Below are 13585 nucleotides of genomic sequence, written 5' to 3'. Positions count from 1 at the left end.
TGGAGCCTGGGGCCTGCTTCGAATTCTGGTACCTCCCTCTCTCTCCGCCCCTCCCCTGCTCATACTCTGTCTCTCTCTGTCTCTCAAAAATAAATGTTTAAAAAAATTTTTTTTCTAAATAAAAAAAAAAAGTAGCTTTCCTGTTTACCTTAGTTTGGCCACCAAATCAGCCACTTATTTACACATATGCTCTTCTGTTAAATATATAACAATTTCTGTTAATCCACACTTGATAAGAACATAACCAACCATATTATATTGTACAAGTAAAATAACAGGGCCATATTACCTGTGTACCTCATGCCAGAAACTTAAAACTAAAACTCTTCAACATTCAAAATTTAACAGAACATTTTAAACTAGAAGTAGCTTTTAACTTTAAGACACAGGATAGAGTCCAAGGAAATGCTTAGACAACAGAATTGACTTCGTTAGTGTAAGTCCTTGCCTGTTTTTCATTCTGCAGTGCTTTCAACATTTGCTGACTACTGCATATTATGGCAACAGACAAAATGAACCTTCTTTAGTGAGACAGTCTTTCACCTGAAAACTAGAAGACTGTCTTCAAATACAGTCACATCACCACATTTCTATGAATTTATATTCATAGTTAACAGCTGCTTCTTCTTTAAGTATCTAGAGAGGGTTAGGACAGCTTATTCCACACAGTGAAGAGCAATGAAGCGGAGTTCTCTTTAACTGGGAGGAAAAGGGGTGTTAGGAAGCGTTGTTTGAATTAATACAAAGAAGGAGCATCGCCACCCCCACCTCCAGCAGCAATCCATCAGTACAATGGGAGTGATTTTGCTCCAGTTTTCTTAGCTAAGATGGCTACAGAGGCTACTCAAGGAAAGACAAAAGAGTTCTTTCCCCTCCTCCAATCCCTCCTCCACATTGTTTTTCTCAACTACAGCTTCTCTAATTGGATAACTACTCCTATCAAAAAGCATTAATAGCTCCCAGTTCTTTAAGGCCTAGAACCAAACTCCACAGCACCAAATTCAGTTTCCATTACTAAACTCAATTCTCATTTTTCTACCACTTTCTTTACAAACCTGAGGATATGGTTAAATTGGACTATTTGCTGTTTCCTGAAAAGTCTACCAGCATTCTTCCACCTTCAACCCCTGTTTCCACTACCTAGAATATACCTCCTCCCCTCAACTTTTCCTGAAATCACCTCAAAGAAATCCATCCCCCATGTCATTTGAAGTCCAGTATTAAAAACTCTGGGGGTGCCTGGGTGGCTCAGTTGGTTAAGCGTCCAACTTTGGCTCAGGTCATGATCTCATGGTTTGTGAGTTCAAGCCCCGCAATGGGCTCTGTGCTGACAGCTCAGAGCCTGGAGCCTGACTGAATTCTTTGTCTCCCTCTCTCTCTGCTTCTCCCGTGCTCGTGCTCTGTCTCTCAAAAACAAATAAATACATTTTTAAAAACTCTAACAGGGTGCCTTGGTGGCTCAGTAGGTTGATCATCTGACTCTTCATTTCGGCTCAGGTCATGATCCCAGGGTCATGGGATCAAGCTCTGTGTCAGGCTCTGCACTGAGTAGGGAGCCTACTGGAAGTTCTCTCTCCCCTCGGCTCCCAATCTCTCTCTAAAATAAAAAATAAGTAAAACAAAATTCTTCCAGGAGATTAAAAAGCAAAACAAAACAAAAACTCTTCCAGGAACCACAGCACCCCCCAACCTTCCAACTAGGATTAATATTTTCCTTTATGTTCCTATCTGGAATTTATTCTTACCTTTCATGGCATTTATTTTCACTTTTAAAATACTCCTTTCTCTAAACACCTGGGTGTCTCAGTTGGTTAAGTGTCCAATTTCAGCTCAGGTCATGATCTCACGGTTCGTGAGTTCAAGCCCTGCGTCAGGCTCTGTGCTGACACCTTGGAGCCTGGAGTCTGCTTCGGATTCTGTGTCTCCCTCTCTCTGCCCCTCCCGTGTTCACGCTCTCTCTCTTAAAAATAAACAAACATTTAAAAAAATTAAAAATAAAATACTCCCTTCTCGACTATCTTCTCTAGTTGTTGTCCTCATCTTTTTCTTTAAACTTCTTACAAGAGTAGTCAGCATTAACTGTCTCCACTTTCACCCTTAAACTCACAAAATCTGGTTTATATTTCACCATTCCAGTTGATACTGCTCTCATCAAGGTTACTAGTTCAACTCCTTATTGCTGAATTTATTGGACAATTTCAAATCTCATTTTTAACAGTAACAGAATAGACACTTAGTGATTTCTTCCCTGAAAACTCTCGACCTTTGGCCTCCAAGATTCCATTCTCTCCTTATCTTGGCTATTTCCTTAAATGCTGGGAGTCTCCTCTGGATTCCAGGTCCTCAATCTTCTGCCTTCTCTCTTGGGTGACCCATGATTCCAACTACCTCTCAGATCCTAATGACTCACAGTCATCCTCTCCAACCTGACTTTTCTGAGTTTTACATTCATTTATCCAAATGCTTGAGTATCTCCACTTTAGATGTCCCATGGGTACCCAAATGTAAGTACCTAAAACTGAATGCATTATTTCCAACTCCTCTGTAAATTTTAACTCCTCTTCCTGAAAACCACCTTAAAAAAACAAAACAAAACAAATTTCCTCCTGGACTCTCAATTACAAAAAACGGTTACCATACACTCAACTGTCCAAAACAGAAACTCAGGTGTCTAGACTTTCTCTCTTAAATCTCACACTTAATCATCCATCCTTCTGACAATGTTATTATCCCTTAGTGGCTCTCAAGTTTATTCTTCTCTCCATTCCACTGCCTTATTTCAGGTACTTATTGTTGTTCCTTAATATTACTGCAACAGTCTTGCTCCCTTCAATTCTCCAACTACCACCAGAGCCACCTCTCTAAAATGCAATCTGATCTGCCCATAATCTTCAGGCAGAATCTTAAATTCAAACTTCTTAGCTGACATACACTGGTCCTTCATGTACTGGTCCCAGCTAGCAATCCAGCCTTAATCTCCTCTCTCTCTTGCTAATATCCTTTGCTCCAGCCATATTGATCTACAATCCCTTACACATATCACCTCTACCTTATCTTCATCATATCTATACCTGTTAATCACCTCTGCTTAGAAGCCCTTTCTTACCCTATTTTCCTTTCACTCAGGCATCACTTCCTACAAACTGATTTCTCTAATCACCCTCTTAAACATCCCCATGCTTACTTTTATCTATTATAACCACATGTTGGCCTATTTGTATCTTCTACCAGATTGAGTTCCTCACTGGCATACTTTATTTCTGATCATGCAGAGTGGCTGGTTCTTTGAAGATATTCAATATTCTTGTTAAATAAATTAATGTTTTCTGTGACAGTTCTGTATGTCTTGACTTCCCTACAAGTTTACAAGGAGAGGACCCAAGTTTTTTCATCTTTATAATTTCTGTAATGCCAGGCAAATACTAGGCTATTTAATGCTTGTTGGATCAAAGAGACAACATTATTTTCTGTATCACCCCACAAAATCTTACTAAATCCTTTCAGTTTTTTATATTTACAGTTGGAAATACAAGATAATTCACTTCAACTGCATAAGAACATGTGAACAGCCTTCCTTTCGGCCGGAACCGCCATCTTCCAGTAATTCACCAAAATGACCAACACAAAGGGAAAGAGGAGAGGTACTCACTATATGTTCTCTAGGCCTTTTAGAAAACATGGAGTTGTTCCTTTGGCAACATACATGCAAATCTACAGGAAAGGTGATATTGTGGATATCAAGGGAATAGGCACTGTTTAAAAAGGAATGCCCCACAAATGTTACAATAGCAAAACCGGAAGAGTCTACAATGTTACCCAGCATGCTGTTGGCATTGTTGTAAACAAACAAGTTAAGGGCAAGATTCTTGCTAAGAGAATTAATGTACATATCGAACACATTAAGCACTCAAAGAGCCGAGACAGCTTCCTGAAGCGTGTGAAGGAAAATGATCAGAAAAAGAAGGAAGCCAAGGAGAAAGGTACTTGGGTTCAACTGAAGTGCCAGCCTGCCCCACCCAGAGAAGCACACTTTGTGAGAACCAATGGAAAGGAGCCTGAGCTGTTGGAACCCATTCCCTATGAATTCATGGCGTGATAAATGTAAAAAAAATAAAAGACGTCAAGACTGTAAAAAAAAAAAAAAAAGAACACATGAACAATCAGGATATGAAATTTCCAAAAATAAGTTACCACTTTCCCTAGTCACTACATTTTGGTGACCTCTTCCCAACTCTGAAGCACTATGGCAATATCATCTATACCACTTGTTTAATAGCCTCATGCTTGCTTAATGCAGTCAATCCAGCTTTTCATGTACTACCTTTTTTTCTTTTGACAAACTAGTCTGAAAAATGAGAAGATCTTGGCCAAAAAAGGCCAATGATCATTTCCAGTGATCTCAGTGTCTTTTGTATGTCTTCTTTCCTTCTTTCCCCTGTGAAAAAGCAGCCAATACAGAATGGTATGGCACACTAGCTACAAAACAGTGAAAGCATTCAGCACTGGCTCTGGGACACTAGGTCATCAGAGAAAAGAGACTCCCAGAGAGGGTTGGTTGATTTGGCTGGAAAGGATACACGGCCTTAGAACAGAAGAAACAGGTAAATGGAAAGAAAAGTAAATATATGTACAAGATCAAAGAAAGGAACCAAAAACCTCTAAATTTTCAGGTTTGTGTCATCCAGAGCCTGAATCATGGTAACTGGAATGATAAAGGAATTTACCACGCTACAGGCACTATCAACTTTTCTTTCCAAGCCATAGAGGGAATAGCTTGTAAATAGAAGATGGTTGGATTTGGAAAGAGAACTAGGCTGGAAAGAACGAAAAACACAACAAATGTACAAAATCCATTTACAAACGTACAAAATTCATGAGAATTTTACTGTGCCATTTCAAAGTCGAAAGAACAAGAACTCTGCTTAGGGGCACTGGCAATCAGTATGTTGACAATTTAATCACATGAAAGGACATCACACTTAACTACCTCCCATCTGTCAATGACCCTTCCAGCTACACAAGAGTTGTTCATTCTTCTGAAAGGAGGTGGGGAGATTCTGGGGAAACCCCAAAAGAAAGAATATATTTACTCTTATTTGAGGACATTAACAAATCTGCTCATTTTTTAAGGTGTGATAACTATTATCACATATCAGATACATACTGAAATATTTATGATGGAATTATACACCTGGGATTGTCTTCAGACTATGAGGGAGTAGATTAGAGCAATGTAATGTAAATGAAATAAAATAGGCCAGGAGATGGGTATATGGATATAATTACATACACATTAAAGTTTTCCATAAAACCTTTCACAGAAAATGCAATCACTCAAAGTATCAAAAAATCTGTTAACCACAGGTCTGACTAGAATTCTTCAGTTTATTTCATTTTATTTCCTAGTGAAAAAAATTCAACATAGCTCAAGTTGGAAATTCTTACACCCATTATTAAAAGATATAAAACCCAAAATACAATAACATCAGCCCCCTCCTATTTCAATGGATTTACCACAATTCTAAAAACACAAAATAAACATACATTTTCAGATTCACGCTGTGTGTTCAAACTTAAGACACAGTACTGGAAATCTGGAATGGAACCAACCAGACCTAGCTCCGTAACTTCAACATTTAAGTCAAGCTGTCCAGACACTGGATCTTCTGCAAATTTACATTCAACTCTAGAATGGTGGTTAAACACTAGATGTGCCACTTACCAAGAACTAAAAATTGTAATTGAAAATCACATTGGTTGTGCAAACCACTCTTTGAGCATAGACTATGGACCTACACAAAGCTTGGAACAAACTGGCTTGACTGTATACAAAAGTACCAGCATACACATTTAGAGGTTGGCGGACATTGTTAATTACCTATCCAATATCCCCTTTCTCCATTTTCCTTACAAAGGGAAGCCTAGGTATGCCTAGCCAAAAAGCCTATTTCTCAGCTTCTATTATGGCCACGTGACACAGTGCCAGCCAATGAGATAAAAAACACTGACAGATTTGTTGTTGGCGCATACTTTTTCCCTTTGCTCCATCTCTTTCTCCTACCTGGAACAAATACACAAAGTAACTTCTCTGTGCCCACAGGACATAGGCATGAGGGTGAAAACATCTGTTATGGATGGGGGAGAAAAGAGTATGAAGGCATTGTGGAGCTGCCTTACCAGCCCTGAACTACTTATGTCTAGACTTCCTTTTTTTTTTTTTTTTTTTTTGAGAGACAGAGTGTGTGAGTGGGGGAGAGGTAAGGGGCAGAGGGAAAGAGAGTATCCTAAACAGGCTCCACACTCAGCACAGAGCCCAACGTGGGGCTCAATCCCACGACCCTGAAATTGTGACCTGAGCTGAAATCAAGAGTCACTTAACCAATTGAGCCACCCAGGCTCCCGCAGACTTCTCATTTCATGAGAAAAATAAACACATACTTGTTTAACCTACTATATATCACGTTTTCTGTTACTCGGCCGAAAAGAAATCCAAACTGACATAGGAGGTACTGTAAATAGGTATCATTTGACCTAGGGTACCTGAATGGCTCAGCTGGTTAAGCAACTGACTTTGGCTCAGGTCATGATCCCACGGTTCATGAGTTCAAGCCCCCGCATCGGGCTCTCCCCTGTCAGTGCAGAGCCCACTTCAGATCCTCTGTCGCCCTCTCTCTCTGCCCCTCCCCTGCTTGTGCCAACGCGTTCTTTCTCTCTCAAAATTTAAATAAACATTAAAAGAAAAAAACAGAACTTAGAAAACTACCTCCTTGTGCATCAAAAGCAGGGTGGAGAATTGTGGTACAGTCACACAATGGAATATAATTAGCAATGCAATTTAAGAACACAATAATATGGACGAATCTAACAATGCTGAGCAAAAGAAGTCAAATACAGAAGTATATACCATATGACTCCGTTTACGTAACATTATAATGTCTAAAAACAAGCAAAACTAATCTAATTAGTAGTCAGGGCAGAGGATCTTAATCTGAGTACTGGCTGCATGAATGTGATCAGTTTGTCAAAATTCAGCAAGCTATGCATTTATGTGCACTTTTTGATACATATATCAATCTTTGGTAAAATCTTGAAAAATAACTGTGCCTAGATATTGAAAACAGACAGAGTCCAGCAAACAGAACTCCACTTTTCCTACAGATTCTCACTAGCTCAGTAAAAGCAACTGACCAAAAGAATGGTCAAAATAAAAAAGTATAATAAATATAACACATCTTTAAATAACCTAAGTTATGTTGCAGGAATATTCACAATTTAAACTGTAAAAGTAAGGGGGCACTTGGATGGCTTAGTCAGAAGAGCATGCAACTCTTGACCTTGGGGTCATGAGTTCGAGCCCCACATTGGGTATAGGCATTACTTAAAATAGATTTTTTAAAAATGTTTTAACTGTAAAAGTAAGGTGCTCAACAGTAGATGTGAGAATGTACCCATGACTTTTTAAAGATTTTTTTTAAATGTTTATTTTTTTGAGAGAGAGACAGAGCATGAGCAGGGGAGGGCAGAGAGAGAGGGAGACACAGAAGCCAAAGAAGGCTCCAGGCTCTGAGCTGTTAACACTGAGTCCAATGCAGGGCTCAAACTCACCAAATGCAAGATCATGACCTGATCCGAAGCCGGACGCTTAACTGACTGAGCTACCCAGTAGCCCCATACTCATGACTTTTTTAAAGAAGCAGAATATCAAAAATTATCTACCTCCCAAAAACCACAATTTCAGAAAATTCTACAATGGGGTACTAAACCTATCTTAGAGAAAATTATCCACAATAATTCTAATGTTCTGGAAGAAACAAATGATTTGATCTTAGAAATAAAGTTTCCAGGTCTATTGTTAGTAGAAGTAAAGATCAAGAAGTAATGTAAAATCACCATGAAAAGAAAACTACTCCATGACAACCAACTCTTCCTCAATAACAAAACATCATGGAGGCTAAAAGAAGAGGAGGAAGATACCAGTTGCTTCAAGTTTCTGAGGCAACCCTCCAATTCTAGGGCTTAGCATGGTGCCTAGAACATTCAATAAATAACTTGTTTAAATGAATGAATCTGACCACTCATTCCTTCAAAAAAACTAAGTATCCAGTCACTGTGCTGGGCACTTCAAGAAAAAAGGATGAATAAAAAAGCCTGATTCCTGACCCTAAAAAGCATTCTAATGGAGAAGAACACTTAAGTAAATAATTTTAACACTATATACAAAAACTATAGTCGAGGGGCATGGTTCAGGTCATGATCTCATGCATGGTTCATGGGATCAAGCCCCACATTGGGTTTTGCACTCAACGCAGTGCCTGCCTGGGATTCTCTTTTTCCCTCTCTCTCTGTCCTTCTCCCACTTGTGCTCACTCTCTCTGAAATGAACATTTTTTTAAAAAAGCTATAATAGAGACATTCTCAGCTTTGCTGGCAGTATCACAGTCAATGAGGTTTATCTGGGATGCAATTATTGCTAATATAAAAGACATTCTAAATGCTAAGGGGGCTAAAAGGTATGAAGACCTATTTGACAATGGCTTTATAGTTTTGAATTTGAACTACTCATCTACCTTCACGAGTACTACAACCATTACAATCATACTCAGTTTTCAAAATACTATTAAATATTGTTTAGGTAACATTTTATTTGCAATGTTTTATTAATAACTTTTATGTTTGCAACATCCACTAACAGCACCTCATGTATCTATCAGGGAGAAAATAGAATATATCTATCAATCCTCTCGCGGGGCATGCAATGCTTACTGTATGTATCACTACATGCTTAAGTTATAGTTACAGTTTTTAACATATAAATAGTAGTATACATAATTATTAATTTTAATATATACCAAATTCATCATATTCTCTTACTATTTCAAGCTAACAGTAAGATAAGTAAACATCAACAACAGGAAGATACAAAGAATATTGCAGGGAATAATGCAATCCTGACAGAAGAAATACAATTAATGTGGCAGATTAAAGATAACTATGAATTCTTTGTTACTCTTCCCATTGAGAAATGAAGTCTAAATGCCTTTCCCTTGTTGACTACAGCTAATATTGTACTGCATATTTGAAAATTGCTAAGAGATTTAATTCTCATCACAAGAAAAAAAATTGTAACTGTGTGGTGATGGATGTTAATTAGACTTATGATCATGATTTCACATTGCATACATCAAATATCAAATCATTATGTTGTATACCTGAAACTAACATATTACAGGTCAATTAGATCCCCCAAATAAATAAATAAATGCCTTTCCCTTGAATTTGGGCTGGCCTTAGCGATCTGCCTGACCGACAGACTACAGAAGTGACTTCCAAGGCTAGGTCCTAGGAAGCTTGAGGTTTCCAGCCAGGGTTCTCTGGGAACATTCACACTCTTATGAGCCCTGAGCTGCCATAGCTCAATATTCTGGGGTTCCTATGCTGAGCAAAACACATGGTGAAACCACTAAGAGAGGCCTTGTGACTTTATGAAGAGCCCATCCATTCCAGCACCCAACCATGTAATCCCAGTTGAGGCCCTACACAACATGGAGCAATGGTTAAGTCCAGCCCACAGGGCTGCCCAAATTGCAGATATATGAGCAAAATAGAAAACTGTTATTTTAAGCCTCTAAGTTTTGAGGTAGTTTGTAAGGTACCAACAGATAACCAGAACTACATAATGCTTCCAAATCCTTGACTAAAAGGAAAATAAAAGAAAATCATTCAGTTTCTCTCTGAGGTGGGAGTGGGGAGAGTGAACGTGCTTACTTACAATAGTTAGCATTTGAAGTAAATCAGTCATCTAATTATTACAAATTAATAGACCTGAATTAAAGAGCTGAAGTCCATGCTGCCTTTGATGATTTGGGCATGGCGGGAACACTATAAACTTGAATAAAGGGAAGAAAAAAGGGAAAATATTTGTACAAATTACCCACACCAATTTTGATAGCAAGCTTCTGGTTCTATATAAGTGCTTAGATTTGCTTGAGATCAGGCAAAGGAGAGCACCCAATGAGATCTACTATTGGTTAAAGGATTGTCTTTATCCTTTTTGAGAGATCACGTACCTCTGATGAAAGCTATAAGCCTTTTCTACCTAAAAAAATACACACATACCAGGGCACGTGGGAGGCTCAGTCAGTTAGCCATCCAACTCTTGATTTCAGCTCAGGTCATGATCTCATGGTTTGTGAGTTCAAGCCCCACATAGAGCTCTGTGCTAACAGTGTGGAGTCTGCTTGGGATTCTCTCTCTCCCTCTCTTTCTGCCCCTCCCCTGCTTGTGCTCGCACACTTGCTCTCAAAATAAATTAAAAGAAAAATACACATGTAAAAATAACAAAACGCCCCATACAATTTCAATGATTTTCAGCCTTTAGGGCCCATGAACTTTAGGTTTAGAACCTGTTGTAGACGATTATTCAGCAATGGTTCACAAATCCACTAGATAATGCTGGCAATTGTTAAAATTACAGGAAAGGTATTTTACTCAAATTCACAAAATAATTTTTCACTCATCAACAGAAAACCCAGCAATTCAAGTCTTATGTGATTTTAACGTCCACCTGTATTTTAACCTAAAATTGTTACTCAGCTGCAATGTCTTAGCGCCAGATAACAAGTTTCTGAGACGTGCCTCAGAAAATGCATCCTCCTTAAAGAACTTGGTTTAAGTTAAGATTGTCTCTTGGGGACAGTGGGTCAGTCTCGTGCTGCTGATATTGCGCAGTAATAACTTGAGATTCTTATTCTTGCTCATAAGCCTCTTAAGGGTAAGAGTTCAGCTTCATACCTCTTTAAATCCGTAGCAGCCAACACTGAAATTGTACTGGGTCTTGATTATTAATAATGATGCTAGTTAAACAGAATGGAGCAACAGTTCTCAAACTTTTTGGTCTCAGGACTCTTACACTCGTAAAAAGTTATTTGGAACTCCATAAAGCTTTTGTTAGGTTAGTTATATTTATTCGGGTTTACAGTTAGACATTGAAACTGAGAAGTGTTTTAATTATCCGTTTAAAAAGCCCCACTATATATTAACAAATAATATATTTTTATTGAAAATAAAATGAGAAGAACATCAGTTTTTTCTAGTGAGAAGAACAGCACTATTTTGCATTTTTGCAAATCCCTTTAACGTCTGGCTTAACAGCAGCTAGATTTTCACATCTGCTTCTACATTTCAATCTGTTGTGATATCACAGGCCACGTTAGTGTTTAAAAAACGCCACTGAAAACACAGGAAAGGATCAGAGTGAAAAAGACAAATAATGTCCTAGTATTATCATGAATAGTTTTGGCCTCAAAGACCTTCTAAAACAGAATCTAAAGAACTTCTGGCCACCTGTTAGTGTACTAGGTCCTTTATTTCTTCTTTCATGTCTCTCTCAATGACTGGAGCAATAAATTCTGTAATTTAGTTTATAATTCTTTCTGTACATTGCTCTTTCATCAGACTATAGTAAATTTCAACATGCTTCCTAGCATCAAAATAAAAGGCTGATGAAACTAAGCATTTACACCTGTTCTTTCCTCCCTGGTAACCAAGTAAACAACTATCCAGGGAGATACTTATAATGCCACTTACAATTCCCATACCAACTTGGGAATTAATCTAGATTGTTAAGAGCCATCCAAAATTAATCTAGATTATGATTAAGCTTTAAAAATACCAACGTACATTTTGCACAATAGTACAAATCCACAAAAGCCTCACTTGCTTTCACAAACTGGTACAAAACTGAACCGGGTTAAAAGCCAGGGAAACAAGTGTGTTAAATTTAAAAGTGCAAGTACATTATGGAGTTGAATGAAAAATAACTTTTCTAGATAAATATCATTAGACAAGCGAAAGATCCAAAGAGACTTTAAAAAGTCACAGTCATCTGAGCAAACAAAACGAAGTCCAGACACAAACGTTATGAATTAAAAACTAGCCATAAACGTGGTTAACTGAAAAAGGATGAGGAAGAAAAACTTACCAAGCAAAACTGAACACTCCTGATCGAGTGCAAATCCCAAGTAAAATTTTTATATTAACACTGAGATGGAGCACTTTGCCATAATAGGCAGCTTTCGGTGAATGTTATGCAACTGCTCTACATTGAGCTTTCCTATCCTTTCCTTCAAAAGTATCAGTCAGCTTCAGGTTAATGCCCAGATGAAATGTTGCCCTAGCAGTTTCTTTCTACTTTGTTTCTTGGTTATTCTGAGTGCTCGCTTACAACTGGAGAGTTTCTGAACCAATCCCGAGTAAGAAATGGGAAAGTACAAGAAAAGAGGCGACAGCTCTGCACCAACACACTGCAAAAGACTCAGCAGAGCAGCGGCGGCCCTACCCAAGCTGCAATCCGAACAGAAAGCAGAGCTTTTTAGGTTCCCAGCAACACCAGACGTCTCCCGCCCCCACGTCCCCACTCCTGGACAATCTAAACACCGAGAACCAAAAAGTGGAGTCCACCCGCTTTTCAGGGCCACAGAGCCTCCCGGGCTGGGATGGTCTCCCGTTACATAACTGGGGCCTAGGGCCCTGCTTCTACAGTCAGTCCCCAGGACAGGGAGACAGACATGTTCCCCAGGGACCCTCTCAGGGAAGCTGAAGCTGGGCTCTGCACCTGGCCGACCCCGGAAAAAGAAGGGGGAACGACTCGAGGGAGGCCGCGATCACAGACGCTGGGGCTGGGGGGGGAGGGGAGGGGGGTAATGAGCAGGCCGGGAGAGGAGCAAGGGCGGCTCCCGGAGGCCCGCTGCAGGCCCCAGCGACTCCAACACTAGTCCACTCCCCTCCCTCTCCGGCCGAGTCCCCACCGGCCGCCCCCTCCCCCATTCCGCGCTCCCCTCCCCCGCGCCTCCATCCCCGGCCCCAGCCGAGAGGCAGGCGCACCAGCCGAGTAAGGACTCGGCCACTGCTATCAGACCGCTCCCAGTCCGGTACCTGGTCAGACATGGTGACGGTGGCTTCACCCAGGGTCTCCGCACAGCAGCGGCCTCGGGTAGGCAGAACCTCGCTCCGGGGTTTACAAATCCGTCTCTCTTCCCCACAGCACAACACCGCGGCTGGAGGGACTTCCGCTACGCGTCGCGTCACTTCCGCTACGCGTTGGGAGGAGGGATCGGGAAAAGAGGAAAGGCGAGGCGGGAAAACGGGTGGGGGAAGCTGCCGGGAGGCGGGAGGGCCGGAGAGCTTCTTTATTGGTGGTAGCGCGAGTGAATTAACACCAGTCTCCCCGGCTCTACTGACGACCCTTCGCCTCCGTCCGGAGCCTGTACTCCAGGGGAGAAGTTCCCGGTCCCCAGTGTCACTGTTTGGAACCGTACTGACAGCCCGCACTCCCACCCCTCCGACACCTTGCACGTTTTTGAAAGCTGAGCCAAGATATTTCTATTGTCCCTTCCTGGCTTTGGTCGTCAACTTCCCTAAATAAATTCTATTGAATACCAGTACTTCTTACCTTAGAGATAACTTGTGGTTAATCAGCCACCTGGCCTGACACATGACCTTGATTTTTCAAAAAGCAAAACAAAACAAAACGATCCCATTGGACACAATCTTGATGGCTACTGATGAAAGAGATTCTTGGGAAAGT

At 40.3% G+C, this 13585-nt stretch overlaps 1 protein-coding gene and 1 pseudogene across 2 annotated transcripts in view; one reads left to right on the top strand and one right to left on the bottom strand.

Annotated features, from left to right (window-relative positions):
• SUMO1 (small ubiquitin like modifier 1) overlaps positions 1-13061 on the bottom strand; it is a 28752-nt gene extending 15691 nt beyond the window's left edge. For both annotated transcript variants that reach the window (XM_047084696.1, XM_047084697.1), the window contains exon 1: positions 12934-13061. In XM_047084696.1, coding sequence (XP_046940652.1) covers positions 12934-12945 — 12 coding nt within the window. In that variant the 5' untranslated portion in view covers positions 12946-13061. The remainder of the gene's footprint in view (positions 1-12933) is intronic.
• On the top strand, positions 3614-4146 carry LOC124515680 (60S ribosomal protein L21-like; annotated as a pseudogene).
• Positions 13062-13585: the final 524 nt, after the last annotated feature.

Source organism: Lynx rufus, unplaced genomic scaffold (assembly GCF_022079265.1).
Source record: "Lynx rufus isolate CCGP_SWC_20201006 ecotype Redwood Valley unplaced genomic scaffold, mLynRuf1.p SCAF_2, whole genome shotgun sequence".
In the NCBI taxonomy this organism is placed as follows: domain Eukaryota; kingdom Metazoa; phylum Chordata; class Mammalia; order Carnivora; family Felidae; genus Lynx; species Lynx rufus.
Note: the sequence above shows the minus strand (reverse complement) of the source record. Positions and strands in the feature narration are given on the sequence as shown.